Here is a 24362-nt window from a genome sequence, read left to right as displayed (position 1 = left end):
CCCCCTCCCCATCGTGGATTCAACCCCGCTCACAAGTTAGGATGGCAAGCCTAGTCCCGTGTTTTCCATGTCCATGGCTGTGACTGAATTTTCCCTTCTGAATGTAAAGTTCGTACGAGGAAATGTGTAATTTTCTTTTAATCGAGTGTGTAATATTACACTGCTGTTCGAGAGTCCTTTTATTTACATCGCTACAGGATGTCATTTCACATACTTTTGTAAAATCACACAGTGAATTGTATGATATTTACAATGATACAATATTTAATTTTCCGAAACTTTGTAATTTTACACAAATCTTTTTTTACAGTGTACTTATTTCCGAAGTCATTGAAAATTCAAGAAAACATTGAAATGTACACTATTTTTACAATATCTACTTAAAAACCAGATAAATTGACTTCACCCTGGGCTTATTTAATACACAATTTCGAGAACAATCAACCCTTCAAAGAAAAAATTTGTGAGCTCTGGTATAATTAAAATTAAAGGAATTTATTCAGTCATAAAAAAGGTGGTCAAAAACTTTTGCATGACAGTGTATATAAAAAATCTTGCAACGTTAAAAAAAGCAATTTATGCCCAAATGATATATGTAATGAAAGCCTCAAGTGTTTCGTTGATAGTAAAATACCAATTACCAATCCGATGAATTAGGTTAAAATGCTAGACTCAAAGCAAAACCCATTGAATGTAGTCTTCATTTTTTTTAATCGTCACACTTTCTACACTTGAGATTTTCATACAGTGATTCAACCAGAATAATTATATAACATTTAAATTTGGAAAATAAATAAATGTAAGACAGAAAGACAGAAAGAATAATTTTTCTACAATTTATTATAAATAAATATACCTATTAACAGCTATTAAATTTTTAAACTGAAAAAATAATTACAATATGGAACAGATTACTAAAGATAAACATAAAATTTTTAAATAAATCGTTAATTAAAATTACTTCCGAAAACTTATGCTGAGAAATTATTTATACTGATCAACATTTTTTCACGTAATTAAGAACAAATGAAAGATATTTTCAAGAATACCTCACTCGTTATCAAAATTGATACTAACATTCTTAACATTTTATTCACATGCGTGAAGTGTTACGAATGCAAATTGCAGTTTAAAAAATAATGTACTTTAATTTTTGCAATTTTTAAATATTTTTTAAATATTAATAATGTGTATTGCAAATTCATAAGAATGCCCAGATCAAATTTTACACATTACAACGATAATTTAAAAAGGGGTATCAATTTGGAAGTAAATAAATTCAACTGTTGTCAGTAGTCATTAAAGCCGCCAAGTGAACAAATAATGGCAAACTTTAAATGCAATGATGCATGAAAAGAGAAGGTCAGTTGAAATAAATTCCTTCGTAAACTATAAATAAAGTAACTCAATAAAATAATTTTAAAAACATCAGAAATAAAAGACTGAAATTATTGTTACCTTTTCATAATTAAAATAAAGTTTTTTCTCTGTTTTTCAATTCCTTAAAATTTTTTTAACAATCGTAGAAAGCAGGTTTACTAACCCAAGAAGTTTGGTTCCTTCGGTAATGTCAAAACTGTATCCAGAAAAATGTAACGATGAGAGTTGTGCATCTTTGGACAGAGTGAAATTGGATAAGTTCCGGTAAACCAATTTTACTTGATGAACAAGTGGAATACTGATTTTTTCCATTTTTCGAAAAGCGCAGAAAGCGAATGAATCGCTCAGGCGAACCTGGCATTAAATGCTATCTTTTAGACAAGCCGTGAAATAATTTTAAATCTGAATCAATTACCAATTCACATTCCTGGATTATCATTTCCGGTGCACTTTCTTTTTCAAACCCAAAAAACAATCACAGTTACTGTTATTCACTAAAAAACAATTTTTGTTGCATGCAAAAATCCGATAGCATTGAATGAAAAGAATTAAAATCTGACTCAAGTCTCAAATTTATTGTTGAAATAAAAATATTCGCTTAAGAGTATGAGACACAACTTCCTAAAAGAAGCACTTAAACACTTGAAATCACTTAAAATTAGTGGCACTACACACACACATTTGACTGTTTTTAAAAATAATCTATGTTTGAAAAAAATATTTAATTTTGGATTCGCAATTAACACTTATACTTAATCTTAAAGTTAATAAGAGAGTCTAGGAAGGACAGGAGTGACCTATCGACGACTAGAGCAGGAAACTTATTAAACGAGTAATTCATGTCTAGGTAAGTATGTTCATTTCATACATACAGCCAGTACGCAGGACGAAGAGAAAGGCGCGCGTGCTCCAGTTTGAATAAAGACCCCCTCGCGATTGAAAGCATGATTCGTTGAAAAAGACAGGCGTTCACCAGCTACATCAGACTACAATCAAACTCTGAAGGTTGAGAATTTTAAAGGAAAAGTTTAATCTGCGGTTTATTTCTTACCGCTTTACTAATCTTATTTTGTTTTCGAATTCCGGGGATGTGTTGCGAAGCATAAATAATATAAAACATTAGACTTCATGTCAGGTCTTGATATTATAGAGCTGCAGGATGGCTAATAATATAAAAAAAAATAAAACACTTCTTGATCAAACTGATTACAAAAATTACCAGTAGTATTTCAAAATTTTACAGCTTACTTGTACTTTATAGCCATCACTTTTTTTCAGAATAGCAGATTTTTATATAGAAAAAATAATTATAACTTTCTAAATCCCAGATTTTATTACGTTTTTACATAAACAACACAAAATAATATTTTGTGTGGATTTAAAATTAATTAAATACAAAAAATTTTCAAACATTATGAGCACGAAAAGAGGCAACCAGCTTGATTTTCAGAATACGAATAAATTCAAATTATTCAAGATAGGAAGCCTTAAAGCGCAACCGATTTCAATACTAAGCAATTGAAAATTGATCAATTTAAATCATTCCAAATTAAATATATAAAAAATGAAAGTATTCGAAACTGAATGTGTTTTTTTTTTAAATTTAGGCTTTAAAAATTATTAAAAAATGTTATTTTAAATATAATTAATAATAATTTAATATAACTATTTAAAATAAATTGTGATTGAAATATTTAAAACGATACTTTCAAAGTTTCAAATTTTGAATATTTGAAATTACTTGTTTCAAAAAGCTTTCAAATCAAAACTGATTAATTTTAATTGCTGTTAATTTAGTAATTTCTAATTTACCAAATTTAATTGTAATCTTTAATCTCAAATTTGTTAAATTATTAAGTCTTACAATATCTCTAAAAAAGTTGTTAATAAAGTTGTTAAAAAAAGGCTTTCAGTTTTGAAAGTAGATATGCTGAAGTGTCGAAAGTTCAAAGGAACGAAATATTTTATCTTAGTCCCAATTCGCTTTTAAATGTTGTTTTTAACACTGCTAGAACTTGAAGCACATCAAAAATTGTATACATAGTAATTTCCTAATCAAATTTGAATTTACAATTAGATCATCAGGAAATCCAACAATTAACTTTTTGCTTCTGTCATTAATGTATCTTGCAGTCTAGGTTTTATAACCATTTTCACAGAACCGACTCTCAGCTTAAGTCTTTACCAACCGGTTTGAACCAAGCAGCAATTATAAAACGAATAAAGTTATAAAACACATTTTTCCGTTTTTAAGGACCTATAATTTCATAAATGTATAACTTAACATTCAAACCTGTAGTTATTACGTTACTTATATAATCAAACGAAGTTTTTATTTCCTTAAAAAATAACTCCTGGTAGGGTAAAATTATCAACTCAGTATAAATAGATAATAAAAAGTAACTAGATCTGAATTTCAGTGAACAATATTTACGTAAAGTAGAAAATTCAGTCCGTTATTGTAAGAAACACTTGCTATCGTAAAAAATTGACTTTCAATGAACTCATTTTTTATGCTGCTTGAAATCTAAATCTCTTTACACTGAATGCGGAAAAGGATATCGCGCTTATAATTGTAGGTAAACTTCCTCTCTGAATATGACGCTCATTCAAAAGAAAATAATACTAAGTTATGAGAATTGCATTTAATAGGCTAGCAGAACTATGACAGATCAAGCAAGGAGCTTACATCTTCGATTTTTCCAGTATAGACCCTCATTGAATTAATTGAATACAAAGAAAAACAACCATAATTACCTCCAATTTTTTTTTATAATTATTTTAAATTTAAAAAATATTAATTATAATTTTTCTTCATTTTTCATATTCTCTAAAAGATGCCTGCTCATTTCCCGATTTCCTGGTGGTAAAAAAACAATTTGGTAAAGTTATTTTTAACTTCAGTTGACAAACAAAGATACTGATAATATTATTAAATTTTACATATAAAAGTTTATGTAATCTATTGGGCGGCCTCGACTGCAATTTGCAATAAATAAATTGGAGATCAAGGAATTAATTATAGCCGTAAATAAAATGCTTTGGCCTCGTTAAACAATTATTGTTCCAATTCAAACTAAACAAGATTTGAGCAAAGATTTTATCGTATTAAAAAAAGAGTGGACTGTCGGTACTTTAACAGAAACTTAGATAGTAAACTAGAGACATGGTCTCTCACTTAGGAAATTTAATTCTTGATAATTACCTGAAACTTACCGAAAATATATGTAGAAATTTACCGTGAATTTATTTGAAATTACGGAGAAAATTATAAAAATTATTGCAAAGTTCCTGCTAATTTATGGTAATTATTGTGAATCTATTAATATTCGTATAAAGCAAGACATATTATCAAAATTTTGGAGATATGTGATGCTGGGGTATAGCTTCCTGGTTGGCCATGCCGATGATCATTAGGATGAGGTAATTAATTTTTGATCTCTCGCTCGTCGTCACATCTACAGTTTTTGGAATTTTTAAATGAAATTTTGAGATAATTTTACTTTGGTGTTTCAACCAAAGATGACTTAATTTAACAGTTTTAATAACGCATTAGTAGAAAAATAATGAAGTAAGTTAAACAATGTGGAAACAAAACACAACTTTATTGTTAAAAACAAAATAAATCTCAAAAGATTTAATAAACATTTTTGCAACACTCTCAACAAAAAAAAACACGATAGAAAAAAGAGTTGAAAAATTTTTCCTTGAACTTTTTTAGAAGAATAATTTTATTTCCTTGACATTTTTCGTATCTTGCGTCTTTTTGGCAAAAACGTGAATTTTCGTATTTTAGAAAAAAATTCTCTCACCTAACCAAGGCTCGGGCACAGGATAGAGTATTATGAAATATATGCTTCACATTAGAACGAATCTAGAAAAAAATCAAGAGAAAAATACGGTGGAAATCTTGAATAAATTGACTTTGGAATTTTTCAGAACAACCGCAGTCATTTTGTCACTTTTGAACTTTAAGAATCAATTTAAAAGTTTGGAAAATCTTACAAATATGATTCACTGTAGTCGGGAAATTCAAAATCATAAGATAATCGATGATCTATTGTATTAAATATATTTATATAACGTATTGCTGATATGAAATCAGTCAGAAAGTTACCGAAAAAATGTCTTAAAATTAAATTCTTAATACTGTTTAAATGGCCTTCTAATTTTTAACTAGAAAAATTTTTTGTGCTACAAGAAAGTGGTCTGGCCCCGCCAGTCTTTCGCAAAAAGTATCCTGGCGATGACAGGGCCCACCAGGCCTCGACTACACCACTGAACAGTTTCTTTAAAAAATTCGCTTTATTTGAAAGACAATTACCTCGATAGAAATTATCGCCGAAGGAGAGTATGATGATAAGTTTCTAAAATTAACCAGAATTTAAAATTCTTTAATGACGAACTTACGTTTTATTATTCCCCCTTTGTTCCACATTTTGCAGCAGAGGGTCGCTACTAATACCTGAAAAATATTAGATACTGTTTAATCAAATGTTCTCAATATGAGCATCAGTTGAGAAATAAATTATATTTTCTTGATAAATTATTACCAACAGACTAGATCCACTTCAAATGCATGTCAGTTGGTCTTTTCTTCTACAGAGAAGGAAGAATAGTAATGCACTAATAAAGCGGATGTTGCTCGTCAAAAAATAATGTACATATCTTATATTCGATAATACCATAATTAATTTTACAAATTTTTTAAATTAATTTTTATGAATGTTGCCTTATTTATTATGTGATTGAATATTTTTAACTGATTAACTTTCAAATTTACCGATTATAACGAATGCTTGAAATTAAAAATATATTGTACAGGGTGCAAATAAAAAAATTATAATAATGAATACGCGTTCAAGATTGAAAAATTATTTCATTTTAGAACAGGTGGAAATTCATCAATAATTATCAAGCATTGACAATGAAATATTTGATAATTCATTAGAGGTGTCAACAAATTAACAATTTGAAAAGCCAGGCAAAAAAAAAATAATAAACATCGAAGGGGGTTATGTAAACAGATAGCACAATGATGACAAAGGAATTTATCAAAAGTTATATGCAACTTTTCGTATAGGTATAATAGCACTGAGAAAAAAGATCCTTACCAGATTCGCTGGGTCCATTTCTTGTTTTCAAACTCGTAAGCTCTTGCTCGTCTTTGCTCTCTCTTGAATTTGGCACATTCATTTTAACTTTTTATTACTCCCACGATATTTAAGATAATGCTCGAACACAACAACTGTGACAGGCGCCCATTACATAGATCACTTTCTATCCACTTACTGGTTTTATTTATCACTCTCTATCAAGAAACATCCCGCACTCCTAATATGATAATACTTTGATATTAAAAAAAAAACTCCAAAACCTAACCTCAAATCATCCGTCTCATTTCAGATTCGCAATCCGGCTTCTGGATTTCAAAAATGTTAATTACTTTATGTTCACAAAAACTCTGAACTTTACTCTTAAAAAAATTTAAAGACGATTGCTTTAAAAATTCGCACTTTTTGTCAGAACTTGAATGATTCATTGAATCACTGTGTCAACATATTAAACGAATTTGTTGAACATTAGACAATTATAATGAAGTTTTAATGAGGCACGAGGTGTTTATTACTTTAAATGTGCATATTTAACTGAGATTTTTGATCTGCGAAGATAACACATCACTATATTTGCCACTTTCTAACTTTCTCTTATTATCTCCATGTTCTTCACTTTCTTTGACACTAAACAGCTGATTTATAAGTAATGAATGAGTAGTGGTGGGGGGATACTTCGATATATCGGAAAATCGAGAATAATCGAGATTGTGAACTGTCAAAAAAGGCAAAAAATAAATAAATTACAAAGAAGAAATAAAAATTGTGCGGTGGTTTATTGTGTGATTATACGCAAAAATAAAGGTGAATGAGTAAATAATCTTCCTCTACTATTCAATAAAATAATTGGATCGATTAGAGAGTCACAAAGCCTTTACAAATTGACGTCTGCTGTGATTTTGAGGTTATGCAAAGTGCCAAAAATTATACTCATATCTCACACGTCAGCATAAGATAAAATTGAGAAAATATCGTCAAATGCACTATTTTTGCAAAGTTCAAAATGTTGAACTTTTGTTGTATAATGTAAGTTAACTCCTTGTATATTATTGAGTCTCAATTAATCAATCACAATATTTTAATGTAAAAGAAAATATTCGGGTTCGAAGAATAATTTTATTGAGTTTTTGCAATAAAAACAATAGTTTCATGGTTCTTCTGTATCATGCTTAATACTAAAAATAAAATAATCTTTTTATTTCAGGTCAACTTTATTAATGTCAGCGAAAATGCTGTGTTTATTTGCTGTCTGTAAATTTCTATTCATCCTTGTCTTTTTCCCGCTCGCCGTGATATACTGGAAGATGCTTTTTGCCAAGAAAAAAGCCGAGAGGACACAACAAGGAACGGTTATTGGAATATTTCACCCTTATTGTAATGCTGGAGGAGGTGGCGAACGAGTTTTATGGGCTGCTGTCAAAGCTATTCAAAAAAAGTGAAAATTCTCATTATTTTATCATTCAAAGAATTTAGTTTCGGCTAAACTTTCATCATTTAATTGCGTTATATTAACGAGAATAAACAGTGGTGTATTCCTCGAGGAAAAAGTGGCCAGCCTACTGTTATATTGTTTATTCGGAATTCATCTCGTTTGGTTAAAAGTTTTATTATTTGGTTTCAAATTCTATTATTTTGTTAAAATGCAACTATATTGTTAAAATGTCATATTTCCTATGAAAAATTGAACTACTTTGTTTAAAATTAATTTTTGGAAGTCGTAGGTTCATCTCTGGTTGAAAATTAAATTATGTATCTTGATAAAAATTCGTTTTTTGTTTGACTAACAGAAAAATTTGTTAATTGACAATCAGTCTTGTCCATTTTTGGTTAAAAACTTATTTTTTCCATTTAGAAATTTAACTGTTTGGTTATGTATCTATCTTTTTTAGTTAAAAAAATTAAGTTTTAGGTTCAAAAATTATATATTTGGTTGAAAATTCGGATCTTCTTGGTAGCAATGTAATCTTCTTGATTGAAAATTTATCCTTTTTGGTTCAGAATGCAATTTTTTCGTTGAAATATCAAACGCTACATGCTTCGTTGAAACGTTTTGTTTGTTTGTTAAGAAGTCGGTTATTTCACTTAAAGTTGAACTACTCTGTAAACAAATTAATTTTCTTTATTAAGGAATTATAATTATCATTGGAAATTCAACTATTTGCTTTTAAATGTACTTTTATGTTAAAACTTCTACTGGTTTGTAGGAAATTAATCTTTTTAACTTGAAAATTCAAGAATTTGGTAGAAAATTTAACTATTTGATTAAACATTAAACTTTTTGGCTAAACAATTATATTTTTGGGTTGAAAATTCAACTTTTTTGCAGATAATTCGTCTTTTTGGCTTTAAAATTAAATAATTTGATTGATAATTCATGTATGTTGTTCAAAATTCATCTTTGTACGGCGAAAATTAATTTCGTTTATTAAAAATTAAGTGTTTAGGTTGAATATTCATCTATTTGATAGAAAATTCACATATTTGGTTAAAAGGTCGTATTTTTAAATAGAAAATTATTTTTGTTTGTTGAAGGTTCATTTTTTTTATTCAGAGTCCTACTATTTCGTTAAAAAATGATCTTTCTTGATGAAAAAGGATCTTCTTTGTTAAACATTTTTCTGATCCAATGTAAAAGTTTATTATTTCCTGAAACATTCGAATGTTTAGCTTAAAAATTTTTAATATTTTGTTGGAAATTTATCGTTTATGTCAAAAAAGTCATCTTTCTTAGTTCAAAATGAGCTTTTTGACAGAAGTTCAATTGTTCGAAAAAATGTGTCTTTTTGCCTTGAAAAATTAAAATATTTGGTTGCATTTTAAATGCTTTTATTTGAAAATTCGACTATTCAATTGAAAATTCAAATATTTATTGTTTTTGTTATTGAAAATTCTACTATTTGGTTAAATCTTCAACTATTTTTGGTAAACTCGTCTCTTTTACTGGCAAGTTCATATATTTTGTTGTTAATGCGATTGTTTGGTTGAAAATAAGTTTTTTTTTGTTAAAAATTTGTTGTTTTTTTTTGTTCTGAAAATTCATTTCTTTGTGCAGAAAATCTTTTTCGGTTGAAAACTCAAGTATTGTGTATAAAATGCAATACATTCCAGCTTTAAATCTTAGGAATTAAAAGTGTTTCGTTTTGAATGCAATGTGTTAGCTACATTAATTTTCTTTAAAAGAATTTATAATTTGGATATTCGAATGGTCCACAACTAGAATAATTTTCCGTGTGACTGATCTTAACTCTGCTTAAAATTATACAGATATCCTGATGTTCACATAGCAATATACACTGGAGATTTGGACGTGGATCCTGAACAAATTCTAAAAAAGGTAGACAAGTCTTTCAATATGAAATTGGAACCTGGAATCGAGTTTGTCTATTTACACAAAAGAAAATGGGTGGAAGCTGAAACCTATCCTTATTTTACGCTGCTCGGTCAAAGTTTAGGATCAATGTGGCTCGGATGGGAAGCACTGAGTGCTTTACAACCAGGTAACAATATATTTCGAATGAGAAGTTAGACATAAAAATTAATATGGATATTTCTTCACATAAAGGTCATTTTTGCATCCCCCTGTAATATTTTTGTGAATAATTATTCAATTGCTTTCAAATTTGATAAATTTCTTCTTTCTGGTAACATTGACCAAAAGCATAAAAGAGGTGCAGATTATTTTACAAGAAAAATATGTTAAACAAGTGCGAAATACGTGAAAAATTACTTTTCATTCTTCTCCCCTTACAAGTTGCTAAGTTTGAGAAGGATTTCCAAAAACAAGGTTATCAAAATAAAAATTGTGACTTAGTTTTTTTTTAATGTGTCTCAAAAACTATTATTCTTTCATATCGATTTTAAATTTATCGCTCTTAAACGCAATAGAATTTTCACTTTTACAGTTTCCCCTTAATTGTATTTTAACATGCGATTACAATTTTATGAGTTTTTGATGATTTTCTTTCGTCATTTTAATAAATATCAATGGAATTCATTGATAACTAAGTCTACGTATCACATTTTTATATGATTTGACGATAAATATCAGAAGAGTTAGCTTTTAATATTTAAGAGCCTTTAAGGGCATGTGATACTTAGAAAATTGTCGATTTTACCAATTTTAGGTTTCCCCGGCCTTTTTTCTGTAATAATAAATATATTGTCTTAGAAATTTGGGAAATGATAGCGAACATGCTAACGGACGTCTCGACACACTTTTTTGTGGGTTAATTTAAAAAAGTTTTAATTTAGCAAAATGTGATTAATTTGCATAGCGCTTAGGAAATAGTCTCCCGGAACTAACCTTGTTTGCAGGCAATCAAAAAAGTTTATTTCATTAATAATTTCGAGATTATCGGAAAGGCAGAGATGAAAAACGACGTAACCTCAAAATAATGCATATGTATAAAATTTTTATTTAGCACAATACATTTTTTTGTCATTATCCCTCAAAAAAGAGTCTGGGGAAGTCCGTTATGATATTTTATAGCATTTTCGAATTTGGTTTTAAAAAAATTTCATTTTTGTGGAAAAAAAGCCGGGGAAACTGTAAGTATCACATGCCCTTAATTAAAAATATTCAAAATTGAAGAATTTCAATTGTAAATCTTAAAAACTATTCAATTGAAAATTCTTTAAGTTTTATGATTTAAATTCGAAATTTCTTTAACTTGGAAGGTTTAGAATTCAAAACTGTTGACTCCTGATAAAAATTAAGAATTTTTATTCATACATCTTTAAAACTAATAAATTTGAATTTTAAATCTTCAAAATTTAACCATTCCAAAACTTCATGAAAAATTGCATAATTTTCTATTATACGTATTAAATACGAAAGGATCCTCAATTGCAAATATTCAAAGTTGAAGAATTTTCCCTAGTCAGTCTTCTAAAGTCAACTACATACGTAAAAAAAGTTCAAAATTACATAATTTTAAACTATACATATTCCGGTTCAATAAATCATTAATTGTAAATTGTATCAAAAACTTGAATAATATCAAAGTGCAAATCGTTAAAATTGCAGAATTTTAAATTGTAAATCTTCCAAATTGAACTATTATAAAATAAAACGTTCAAAATTACATATATTAAAAATACAAATCGTGAAAATTGAATCATTTTCAATTCTGCATTTTCAAAATTCAAAATTTTTTAATTGTAACTTCAAAATTATACAACGTTGAAGTGCAAGTATTTAAAAGTAAAGAGTTTTTGTTTATAAAAATTATGAAATTTTTACGTTTGACAATTACAAACTTGTTAAAAAATTGAAAATTTTTAATTGAACATTCGGAATGTTATTTAATACGGTTCAGCGACCGCAAAAAATTTAGAATACTCATTTTTAAGTAAATTAGATCACTATTGTAGATTCTGTTAAAAAAAACCGATGAGTTTTTCAAAACATTTTTTTAAAAACAGGAAATAAATATTTTAAAACTCAAATAGATTTAAAATTGCTCATTTTACCGCCAATAAACAGTTTTGATTGATAAAAACACACATTTCAAAATATATACTTTTTTATTGTCCCTTTCAAAAAGTGACCTTAATATAGAGAATCACCTATATGTGCACTTCTCCACATACATGTCACTTTTAAAATAAGAAAATTTGTTCCAAATTATATTTTTTATTTCCAGATAGATTTAATAGTACTTAAAAAAGAGCTTGTAAAAGTATTTACGCTACGAACATATTTGTAGCACTCCTGGAGCATTTTTACCTCTTGCGTTTTTTATATTCCTCTAAGGCTTATTATTGATTAAAATAAGGAAATGCAATGAAATTTTTGATAACAAGAAATCACAGGACACATAATCATTATCTAATACAAGAAAAAAAAACAGAAAATTTTTGTTTTCAAATAAAAAAGTTTTTTTTTTTAAATAAATACAATATCCAAACAATAAAATATTTTATTTGCCGGTTTGGATATCTCCGTACATAAACTAAAATCATTTATCTAAAACCCTTTCTTTTCATTACCTTTTGACAAAAATATTTCGGAACGTTAGTAGTTCATTATCGGTGTTCCTGAAGAGAGGCTAAAAGAAAAGTTACACCGTTAAATATTACGTCAATAGAAAACTACACAAAAAGTTGCATAAAGTTCTAAAATAAAAGGGATCCCAAAATTCTAATATCCCAATATTACAAGGGGAAACATTTTCTTGGACTTTTTCTTAGTTTACGATGAAACTTCTTAATTTTTGTCATGAACTTGTGACGTAACCACGAAAAGATTTTCGTGAACACTCATATTTGAGTACATATTGTTGTCTATACCACAATTAAATTAAAATATCATTCAAAGAAATTGTATCTTTTGAGATAAGTTTAAAAATCATTAAGCATGCATGTTAAAATAGTTTGTTGCGATAGATCCTTCTTATGAGAAACTTAAAAGGAAGATTCGTGCTGATGTTTTTACCATACAATCAATAATTTGGATCATTTATCCTTTGTACAAAAAAGTTGCCTGTCTGTAAAGAATTACCCACGCATAATAATTTATATTTAAATAATTGAATTTCAAAAATGTTTTTTTAGATATTTATATAGACACTATGGGATATGCATTTACATATCCTTTATTCAAATACATTGGTGGTTGTAGTATCGGATGTTACACACATTATCCGACAATTTCAACCGATATGTTGAAGCACGTTTACCGCAGAATCATTTCCCACAATAACAGACGTGCTATAGCCAGGAATCCGTTTTTATCTCTGGGGAAAATGATTTACTACAAAATTTTTGCATTCGTAAGTATCCTGCCAATTTCAACTATTGTCAGATTGGACTCCTTTTCCAGAAATCAACGAGATTATGCAAATTTAAAATGTAAAGCCTGTAATAGTTAATGCTTTTTAATAATAATCGCAAATAAAAAGTAATATCTATTCTTCAAATTTTTTCTAGTTATACGGATGTGCTGGACGCGTAGCTGACAGCGTGATGGTAAATTCGTCTTGGACAGAAGGACACATAAATTCAATTTGGAAATGTCCTTTACGAACTCACAGAGTTTATCCTCCCTGTGATGTAGAGCATTTGACTAAATTGCCATTGCTTAGCGATGATGAGAAAGATGGCTCTATTCGTATTGTTTCGATAGGACAGTTCAGACCAGAAAAGGATCATCCTCTTATGTTAAATGCCATGTACGAATTGAGATCTATAATTGACGAAAAAACTTGGGAAAAAGTAAGTCAAAAATACTATATACATATACACCATAACTTCATCTCAGTATTTAATTATCTAAAATATTTTATTTGTTAGAATCTTTAAGGTTTAAACTAAATTAATAACTGTTTAAAGAAGAATGGCATGAAACCATATTAACTTGGATATTTAAAAAAATCTGGGCGTGTATTCCAGCCAATATTTTTTCATAATTGGCCGCTAATGCCATTATTTCTCCACTTCCCATCTAAAAATATTTTCGAGCTCCTTCGCTGATTGGCTAAAATATCATGTCTATGATTTGAAGTTTACAACAATTCTTGAATAGTAAAAATTAGCCTTTTTTCTAATTAAACGTTTCAGGTAGAATTTTCATCATATACAGTGAAAAGACACACTTTTGGATCAAAATGTGTTTCTACAAAAATTATCATTGTCCTATTTATTGTAAATTTCAGTACACATTATAAGCTTAAATGAATTTATTTTGAAGCAAACATCAACTCAAAGTAAATTTTTATTATGGTCAGACATGCAATATTTATTTCGTGAAAATTTTGACCTAAAAGTTAGATTATAATTTGTATTTGAGTTCCAGTCATGTATTGTTCATTCCTTGCATAATCTGAATCAAATTTAGGCTTTTTGAAGAAAAATCTTTCATAATTGTATAATTCAATTACTTGTTGAATAATTAAGATATGGGAGTCCTGAAAGTTGGAAGCTAATTTATTTTTAAATAATTCGAAGAATTTCGAAATCCGTTGGGTTTGAAAGAAACTTAAAAATTAAATTTATCGTGCTTGTAGGAATTTTATTGCATCTAATGAAGTAGGGATTCATTTTTAAAGATTTTCTCTATCTTTTCAAGTATTTCAAATCAAAGTTTAATTAGTTCCATTTTATGCAAGTATTCTTCTTTAATGATATTTTTCTTTTCCTCTAAAAAGTCTCTTATTTTTTCTGCAATGGAATTGTCAACGTGATGTTTAGCATTTCTTCTTCAATTACCTTTCAAAAATCCTGGAACTTAGAAATAAAAATTCGGGATCAACCCTGGTATAAGAAATTGAATTAGGAAGTTTTATAACAAATTGAATCCAATTTTGGATTTTGAAAATGCTATTATTCTGATTATTTTATTTTTATCCAAAACAGTCGTTAGGATAAATTCTTAGAATTTCCGAGTACTACGAATAGCCGTACATATAAAATTTAAATTTTGAAAAAAATGGTCTCAAAAATTTCGAAAATGCTCAACCTTTTTAAATTTTTATTAACAATAGCTGGGTATCAAACTCGTCCTTTCTTTTTGCACCCATCAAAAGTCTGACAAAGCAGAATCCAATCCAAGTAGTCCTTCTAAAGTTACCGATATACAGACAACAACGACAAATAAATACAGACGAAAAAATTTTTTTCTCAGGGGGCCTCAAAATGTCGATATTTAATGGTATCGGCAAAATTGATGAAAAAAGATTGTAGTCGATTCGAGGCCTATGTTATTTGTATCATAAAGTTTTTTTTTAAAGTTCATGCCACTATTTAAAAAAAATGTATTCTACTATAGACACTATTTTTTATCTCTGAAGTGAGTCCTAGCCCTAGTAATTTTACAGATTTTGAACAATAAAATGTATTCTCTTTTCGATGATATTAAAAAAGGAAAAACCTTTTTCTTCGACTTCATCAAGATGATTTCTTGAAAAATTTATGATAAAAATGAAGTTTCAGAATCGGACAGATTCTCTCATCAGATTGCTTTCAGCATAGAGAAGAATTTACAAAAGATCAAGAAACTTGCTGAAGACAGTCTGATGAGGGAATTGGTCAGGTTCTGAAACGTCATTTTTATACGAAATTTCCTAATAAATTATATGCATGGAGTAGAAACAAAATTTTTATTCTTTTTTAGTACTACTGTTGTTTCTCGGACGTTAAGCAAAAGAAAATCCCAAAAATTCGTCCTGTATATTCTTTTTTCTATTTAGACCCGATTGGTTTTAATTGGTTCCTGCCGGAATTCCGTGGACGAAACACACGTGAAGGACATGCAGGATGTTGCGAAACATCTATCTCTCGACAAAAATGTGGAATTCAAATTGAATATCCCATATTCAGAATTGGTTTCGGAATTACAAAAGGGAATGATTGGTCTTCATGCAATGTGGAATGAACATTTTGGAATTAGTGTCGTCGAATGCATGGCAGCTGGTCTTATTATGATTGCTCATGCTTCTGGTGGTCCAAGGTTTGCGCATTTTCAAATCTATTTTATATTCTAAACGCAGTTTTATAAATAAACTTAAATATGTGTAAACCCTATTAGGTTTTCCAGCACTTTATATTACTTATTACTTTTCAGAGCAGATATTATAGAAACTCAGTCCCCTAGTCAAACCGGATTTCTAGCAGCAGAACCTGAAGAATATGCGAGGATAATAGCTGACATTATCGATATGGAACCAGAAGAAAGAGACTCTATTAGACTTGCAGCAAGGTTAAATTGTTATTCCATGAGATAAAATTAAATTCCATATTTTAAAAAATGTCCTTAATATTTTTTATATTCCAGAGCTTCTGTCACACGATTTTCGGGCGAAAACTTCGAGATGGATTTCCTACGAGCTATGGAACCATTTTTCAGACCACACCAAGAGTGAACGATTTCAATTAAAGTGAAAATCTATAAAGAGAGACTGAGTAGGTTTTTAATTTTTGAATCTTCTCCATCTTTCAGAAAGATTTAAAAACAAATTGTCTGTTTGAATGTTTATTAGCTCAAGTGTAAGTATTCTTTTTGTGTTCAACGAAAACGACGTGAGTTTAATTGTCTTGTACATATGATATTCCGTAAAGATAAGAAAGTTGTGAGACAGTTTTAAGCACGCTGTATAATGTATATAAGATGATAAATGCTTTGAGAGTGAACGTTCTATTTTTTAATTAGAAAACCTTGTATTTCTAAGACCAGTTCCCATTTCAAAAGAATCACGTTTTATAAATCGTAGCTAAAAATCTTTCATTACAAAAGATTTTCAGTTAATCATAAGAAAAATACAACAATATTTAAAAACAAAAAGTATATAGTAATTGTTTATAGTTACTTAAGAAACTCATTAAATAGACCGATGCCTTCACATTCTAAAATGTGGGGTGCGAGATCTCCGCCGCTGCTTTTGGAAAGATTGAAACGTAAACCTCTATCGCCTAACATAATTTCGGCGACTTTAATTGCCGTTTCCGTATGGCAAGTTAGTTCTTTTGTGCCTATGGAGACTCTTGAAGTTCCTTTTGCAAGAGCCATAAGGATGACCAACTGGAAGAAAAGAAGAATTAATCTGAAATTTAGAGTTTTACTCCAAAAGTCTATTCATTATTTACCTGATCTTGTGAATGTTCATCGACACAAGAGTTTGATAAAAGTGGAGTCAAGATTTGATTTGCGGCCTCGATTCCTGGAACTGTTTGATCCCTTTTAGATCTTAGACCCGAGCCACCAAAAATGCATCCGGTATTTGTTGTACAAACGACGCTAACAAGTAAGAAAATTAGAGTTTTTAACATTTTTTAAAAGAGATTTCATCAGTTTTAGTTACTTACTTGATACCAGAACCATTTCCAACTGCAGTATCTCTCTCTTCTTTGTAAGCTAAAATATCGATGGGTGGGACTGCAATATCGTGATTGGAAAGTCCTTGTTTTAAAACATTCTTGGCGTCGTTGGCCATTTTATGAGCTTCCTGAAAATAGATTGTTTTACTTTTTAGATTTGATGACAAAACTGGAGCGGGATTAACAAATCGCGGTCTTGTAAAATTCTTGCTAACCGATCCTAAAAGTATTCCAAAGTATTTCAACAGCATTTAATCATAAGAATTTTCAAGAATTTAAAAAATTTTAAGGCACTTCAAGAAAATTCAGAAGACCAAGTAAGGGATATAATATTATTTCAAAGATTTCACAGGATGTTAAGAGATTGAAAAATGAAGGATTCCATAGGATTCAAATTTTTAGAGTGTTTTTAATGACTCTGAGGTATCTCAAAAAATGCAGGCAATTTTAAAAGCTTGTTCTGGGATTTTACGAGATTTTTAAAGGATTTAAATACAAATAAAAATTTTAAAAATAAAATAAATTACAAAGAATTTCACAAGAATCAAAATATATCGTTGGATTTAAGTGTTTAAAGGGACTTTAAAATATTGCAGGGGATTTTACACGATTTCCAACATTCCATGCAGTTTGAAAGAAATGCCTTAAATTTCGGAAGATTTGGAGAGATTTCACAGGATTTATAAAACTTTTATATATTTTAATAGATTCCAATTAATTGAGGAATTTCAAACATTTGAAAAGAGTCTTCAATGCTTCAAGGTATTTCCAAAGGATTCAAAGAATTTTAAATATTTGACAATATTTTTAAAACTTCAATGGAATTTTTTATATATTTGAAGAATTTGAAATGATTTCAAATTATTTTAAAGATTTTAGGGTATTTTTAAACATTCCAGGACGTTTTTAACAACTTGAAAATATTTCAAGGGAATTAAAGGATTCGAAATATTTTATGGAATTTAAAAAAATTACAAACGATATTTAACAGATTAAAAAATTTCAAGTAATTTCCAAGGATTTTATAGGATTCAAAATATTTCATTTGGTTTCAAAGAATTTTATAGGATCTATAGTATTTTAGGATATTTTAAAAGATTCTAAGTGATTTTAACGGATTTTATAAGATAAGGTCAGATTGCAGGATACATCATCAAATTTCGCGAGGTTTTTAAGAGATTTTTTGGATTTCAACAGGTTTAAAATATTTGGAGTGATTTTATAATATTCAAGGAGTATCAAGCAATTTCATAATATTTCTGGGATTTTAATAGGATTTTCAAGATTTAAAAAAATATACATTGAAGGATTTTGGACAATTTAATTAGGAAAACGAGTTTAATTTTATCATTTCTAAGCCGAAGCGCTAAAAATTAAAAAATTTTATTTTGCATTGAAGAATCATAAAACTAAATAATTTCAGATCAAAATTTCAAAAGTAGAACAATGTCGAAACATTAATAACTGAATGAATTATGATTCAAATTTTGGAACTCAGAGCAATTAAAATTGAGAGGAATTGAAATTGTATTATTTTTAAATGAAAGCATTCAAAATTACATAATTAAGAATTAAAAACTTTTTAATTGTAATCACATAACAAAATTATGATTTAACATTAAAACTAGACACATTTTACAAAATTAAAAAAAAATTAATTGAATTATTCTACAAAAAACTTTCAAAATAAACAGTAATTTTAAATGTGAAACATTACAAATGAAAAAAATTTCTAGTCCAGAACGTTGTAACTAAAACGAGTTCGAATTTCATTTAAAAATGAAAAAGAATTTAGTAACCAAATTTGTGATAATAAAACTTTTTATAGATACTCAAACCCTTGTCCTAAAAAATTAAACTGTTTTACAATTGCGAATTTAAGACTATAATTTTAAATTTAAATTATAGAAATTTTAAAGACGATAAATATATTATTAATAAGTATCGTATCATGTAGTATCAAAAGACATTCAGAATAAGACTGGATAGATTTTGTCACTAAAAAATGTTATTTCTGTCAACAAAAAAATCACTATCATTTTGACCTTTCAAAATTTCAGAATTTTAAATATTGCGAGAAATTCTGTGAACCTTTCACGTTTAATTATTCTAAACACTTTGAAAATTACATGATTTCTAATTGGAAGTTTTAAAAAATTAGAAAACTTTCTCCCGGCTTTTTCCCACCCTTTTCTTTTAGAATACTTGCATTTATAGGAACAACCCCAGCGACATAAGACCAGCCTGTGATTTGGGAAGGAATCCCTGGATTTGTTAAATCCACAGCATTCAAATGTTTGACTGGCTTTATTCTTAAATGGAATTCGCCACCTCCAGCTGGATAATACCCTCTGAAATAATATTAAAATTGATTTTAGAGGATACATTCATTAGAGACAACTTAGGACCAAAAATGAAAGAAACCTTTTTATCACTGAGAAATCGAAATCAGCTCCAAACTTATTAAGAATAGGTTTGAAGACCTCTGTAAGATATTCTATGTGTGGTCCCATGGGCACGTTTGTTCCACCTTTTAGAATTAAAGTAATTGGTTCGGAAGAAGGAGCAAAAAGAGCGCAAGGAAGCCCAACTTGTGCTAATAAACCAATACATCCGGCCGTTTTTGTATCTGCAACATATTCCCGTCTTCGACCTTCTAAAGGGCCTGGATGAAATTCCAGACGTGTAGAGCCTATATGCGCTCCAAGAACTCTTGCATTGCACAATTCTTTCACGAGCTCTACTCCTAAAATTAATATAAATTAAAAATTAATTTTGATAATGAAAAAAAAAAGTTATTTCAGGGGAAACAATACAAGAGTAACTTGAATTTATAGGGATATGCCAAAAAATGTGTGTCTAAAAGTGTAACCATAATCACGGTGTTCATGAATGAGATTTAAATCAAATTTTCGGGTACTGTACATTTTATTGCTTATATCGTTTCTTGTACATATTTCAACAAGATTTATATCAAATTTAAAATAATCGTTAGAGCACTTTTTTATAAATTAAAAAGAAAACTATTTTTTTCATAAATTTTGGAAATTAGGATTTTTCAACGTTTAACAATTCGTATGTTTACACTTCTGACAAAATTTACTAATAACCCAACATTTAAAAAAATAATTATGCACTATAAACAATATGTTATTTGATTCGTGAAAATTAGTTTGTGTATTTTTTTATGTTATAAGGTTTAGAATAGATAAAAAAATTTAATTTTCACAACATTTTTTATTAAAAAACCTTAAAATTTACATATGTACATAAATATTAAATCAAATATAATTACTTTAATAGAAAATTACTCTCAGTATTGTTTTTATATGTGGTGGCTGTTATACTCGCAAATACTTTTCAATAATCGTTGACTAAATTGAGGATTACTAGCTTTAACTTCAAATTTTTTCCACATTTCATTAAAGTTATGATGAACTGACTTCATTGCCTGTTCACTGTAAAATCCCAATCCTTTACCCGTTCTTTTACAAAAATGAATAACGTGAAAAAAACCGCATGAATTTTCGGCGTTACAGGACGGTTCAAACTTAATTTTACTACATCGAATAACGAGATAATTCAGTATACACAGTGTTAGTAGCGTATTCGTTTTTTACTCCTTGATATTATTTTATTAAATTATTATTATTTTAAATGTTTATTATCATCCGATTATTAAATTTAAGCAAAAACGGTAAATATACGGAATAATAAACGTTAAAAAATCATACTTTCACAAATTTATGATAAAAAAAGATTTTTTTTTAATTTATAAAAAAATACTCTAACGATTATTTTAAATTTAATCTAAATCTTGTTGAAATATTTCCAAGAAACTATAGAAACAATAAAATTTACAGTACCCTAAAATTTGATTTAAATCTCATTCTGGAACACCGTGTAATATTTAACACAACTAGAAGGAATCTTATCGAGATATGACAAGGAATAAATGTGAAATACGAAAAACTGACTTTGAGCGTTATAACAAACGACATAACTTTCATATTACATTTTTTTAATCATTAATTTTACTATTCACAGTTAGAACAGTTTTATTTTGAAATCGATATGTGATATTTTTCAATTATGAATTAATGAGTTTTCTTTCATCTCTAACTTTTCTATTTTTTAAGCTGTAGCTGAAATGCCTCATTTTTTATAATATCAACATGCATTTCTAGCCTGATAATAGCACAAAAGCTAATAAAAAGATGAAGGCAACGTCTCAATTTCATAAAAAGATATTGCAACCGGACGGCGATGAATTTCGATGTTTTTGAAAAATTGGAATGACGCTAGAATCAAACAACAATTTGAAAAGGTATTCAGCAGATTTTAAATGAAAGTCTGGAGTATTCTCCAAAATTTTAAAGATATTTGTAGCATGTTTTCACTATACTCTACCCTAGGGCCGTACTCGACGAAAAAAATTCGTAAAATTTCAAATAATGATTGCACTCATCACACGATTTAAAAGAATTAAAATCAATATTATCATAAATATGAGTAAAAATCATAAAAGGGCAGTGAATCAGGATTCAAAACATTTTTGAAATTTTGCGAGTTGTATGCACCAAGTTTGACTTTCGTCTAGAGTAGAATCTAGGGACAAAATTATAAAAATATCTGAACAATGTAGTAAAATGCTATAAAAACTTAACTTTTAAATCAGCGGAAGGTCTTTAAAAAAGTTTAATTATTTAATTATTTTTGTAATATCTTTTTATAAAATTTACAATTTTTCATTAACTTGGGCTCATTGTGCGCAGGATTTTATTTCCTTTCGCGCTATTATAAGGGGAAAAAATCATGTAAATATAATAAAAATTAAGACACTTGAACAAGAGCATAAAAACAGGCGCATAGATAAATTCCGCCGGCATTGTACAAGATTTTTACATTCTCATTCATGAGAGTGTAATGTAATCGTCCAAATTTTCGAACTCTATTTTTGTAACGGATCTTTACGTTTCGGCACTCACAGAATCCGAAAATCATAAAATTTCATCGGTGTCTGTCTTTACTTAGGGTTTCCTGAAAGTTGTAGCCATATTAACTTTTGAAGAATTTGTCCAATCAAGTCAGCCTTTGATACACGTCTTAAGGTTCCCAAAATTAAGACTAAGTTCGTTAAGCAGATATTTCCAACCAAGATTAAAAAATTTAGAGCGCTTTCAAAATTTCAAAACATTTTTTTTTCTAATTTGGAATTTTTTGTTAAAGTTTCTTATAGATGGGTAGAAGGTTCGCAAATTATACATATAAAATTTTTTCTTTCGATGAAAATGAGAAAAGTTATATACTTTTGAAAATTTTGAAAATGTTCAGAAAAATAAAAAATAAATATTTTTCTAAAAGATTACAAAATTTCATTTAAATTCATCACTAGATATCAAATATATTTAGAAACTATGTCAGTTAAATTTTTCGATTAGACACAAATTCAAAAGGTTTGAGTTTTTTCAAAATATGAATACAAATTTTTTATGAGTTTTAGAAATTTTTGTGAAATTTTCTGATACACGTCAAGAATAATTGCAAATTATCCTAATGACATTTTTAAATTCGATAAAACTTAAAAAAATGTAATATGCTTTTCAACATTTTGAAAATTTTCTAAAAAAGGAAAAAAAATTTTAATAGGTTAGGAAATATCAATCCACATATCTACTAGATGTAAAATAAATGTTTTTAGAAACTAATATCATGAAATTTTTTAATTAGAAAAAAATTCCAAAAAGTTGGATCATTTTCAAAAATATGTAATTTTGATTTTTTAGGAGATCCATAAGTTTAAAACGTTATTTTTAGTAGATTTTAAAAAGATTTATAAATTATCTTGATGAAGTTTTTGAAGTGGACACGAATTATCGAGCACGAAGCGCGAGTTTCGTAATGAGAATGTAATTTGTCCAAGCCGTAGGTGCTTTGAGAACCTTCTTCAAAATTAAATCGAAAAAAAAATAGTTACAATTTATGGCTGTAATTCCTCAGAAGTTAAATCACAGTTTTCGATTTAAGTTATAGTATTCACAATATTTGGAAAAATTTATTTAAAGTGTACGCATTAAACGTACGAAAACGAGCGCGAAGCGCGAGAGCTTACTCGCGCGTCCTAGGCGCGCTCAAACTAGGGGCGAAGCGCCGCGCGCAATGAGAATGTGCCTGCGGGGCGGGCATATATATATTTTTAAATTATATTGGACATTTTTATTCTCCATAATTTACAATAAATTATCTGAATGTTTAAATATTTATATAGATTACCCAATTTCAAAAATTTCAAAATCTACACAATTTCTAATTCACGAGTAAGTTGCAATTACGTTTACCTCCATTTAAATACTAGCTTTCGTTTCAATAATTTAAAAAAGTACCTTTTAGATGTTGAGCAGCTAAACCTGGTTTAGGACGACCGGCTCGAATATTGTCAATTTCAACAGGAATTCTATAAAGTGCACTTAAGCAGAGAGCCACTCTCAATACTTGTCCTCCCTATTATTTACAAGAAACTTAAAATTAAATAAACGTCTTAAATGTTTAATCAATTTTTCTAAAATTTAATAAATATATATCTGAAATCTCAATTAGATTATATGATTATATTCAATATAAATAAGAAAGAATGATAATGTAAGGCAAAGTTTTAATAATATTGTAAAATTTACATCTGAACATATTTTCAACATTTTTCTCATTTTCAAATTATAAATTTGTAAACATAATTATCAAATCTATTTCAGAAATATCAAATTTACAAATCTTTCATTTAAAAAATAAAACCAAATTTTCTTTTGTAATCCATATTCATTCAAAATAATATAGAATAATTGAGAATAACAGTGTTGAACGCAGTTTTTTTCAATAATAACAAAGAAAAATATTGAAACGTACAAGAAAATTGTATTAAAAATATTTATGTATTTTACTTACACCTTCGCCTAAACTTCCATCGATTTTTAATAAATTAGACATTTTGGAACATAACTTCTTTGAAATATAATAAGCAATGTTCTTAGTAACGTCAACCTCGTCAACAAAATACAAGAA

General features: G+C 28.2%; 3 protein-coding genes across 7 annotated transcripts in view; 1 reads left to right on the top strand and 2 right to left on the bottom strand.

Moving 5' to 3' along the window:
- Positions 1–6809, bottom strand: part of LOC117176122 (copper-transporting ATPase 1) — a 32659-nt gene extending 25850 nt beyond the window's left edge. For 2 of the 3 annotated variants that reach the window (XM_033366182.1, XM_033366181.1), the window contains exon 1: positions 1544–2205. In XM_033366182.1, the coding sequence (XP_033222073.1) occupies positions 1544–1692 (149 nt within the window). In that variant the 5' untranslated portion in view covers positions 1693–2205. Of the gene's footprint in view, positions 1–1543; positions 2206–5790; positions 5846–6494 lie in introns of those variants that run through there. The other variant, XM_033366183.1, reaches the window with a different exon arrangement.
- LOC117176124 (GDP-Man:Man(3)GlcNAc(2)-PP-Dol alpha-1,2-mannosyltransferase) overlaps positions 1–16622 on the top strand; it is a 19917-nt gene extending 3295 nt beyond the window's left edge. Inside the window, exons 1-8 of one of the 2 annotated variants that reach the window (XM_033366192.1) lie at positions 7100–7520; positions 7699–7929; positions 9759–9991; positions 13050–13267; positions 13425–13709; positions 15683–15942; positions 16057–16191; positions 16267–16622. In XM_033366192.1, the coding sequence (XP_033222083.1) occupies positions 7498–7520; positions 7699–7929; positions 9759–9991; positions 13050–13267; positions 13425–13709; positions 15683–15942; positions 16057–16191; positions 16267–16354 (1473 nt within the window). In that variant the 5' untranslated portion in view covers positions 7100–7497 and the 3' untranslated portion in view covers positions 16355–16622. Of the gene's footprint in view, positions 1–7099; positions 7521–7698; positions 7930–9758; positions 9992–13049; positions 13268–13424; positions 13710–15682; positions 15943–16056; positions 16192–16266 lie in introns of those variants that run through there. The other variant, XM_033366193.1, reaches the window with a different exon arrangement.
- On the bottom strand, positions 14619–24362 carry LOC117176126 (RNA 3'-terminal phosphate cyclase). Of its 2 annotated transcripts, XM_033366194.1 has the most exons (8): positions 24246–24362; positions 23690–23807; positions 19731–20052; positions 19516–19657; positions 17295–17434; positions 17076–17226; positions 16799–17010; positions 14619–14720 (listed from the first exon to the last, which is right to left on the bottom strand). In XM_033366194.1, exons 1-8 carry the CDS (start codon positions 24285–24287, stop codon positions 14699–14701), a joined length of 1149 nt encoding a protein of 382 aa, XP_033222085.1. In that variant the 5' UTR covers positions 24288–24362; the 3' UTR covers positions 14619–14698. The 2 variants fall into 2 exon arrangements, with proteins under 2 accessions (XP_033222085.1, XP_033222086.1); XM_033366195.1 differs by lacking the exon at positions 14619–14720 and having other exon boundaries at positions 16449–17010.

This window comes from Belonocnema kinseyi, chromosome 7 (assembly GCF_010883055.1).
Source record: "Belonocnema kinseyi isolate 2016_QV_RU_SX_M_011 chromosome 7, B_treatae_v1, whole genome shotgun sequence".
In the NCBI taxonomy this organism is placed as follows: Eukaryota; Metazoa; Arthropoda; class Insecta; order Hymenoptera; family Cynipidae; genus Belonocnema; species Belonocnema kinseyi.
This window is presented reverse-complemented; position numbering and strand designations above follow the sequence as displayed.

Coding starts and splice junctions, on each gene's coding strand:
- LOC117176126 (XM_033366194.1), bottom strand. CDS start 24,287: ATGTCTAATTTATTAAAAATCGATGGAAGTTTAGGCGAAGGT. Junction 19,658..19,730: donor GATTTCTCAGTGATAAAAAG/GTTTCTTTCATT, acceptor ATATTATTTCAG/AGGGTATTATCCAGCTGGAG. Junction 17,227..17,294: donor GGAAATGGTTCTGGTATCAA/GTAAGTAACTAA, acceptor CTTACTTGTTAG/CGTCGTTTGTACAACAAATA.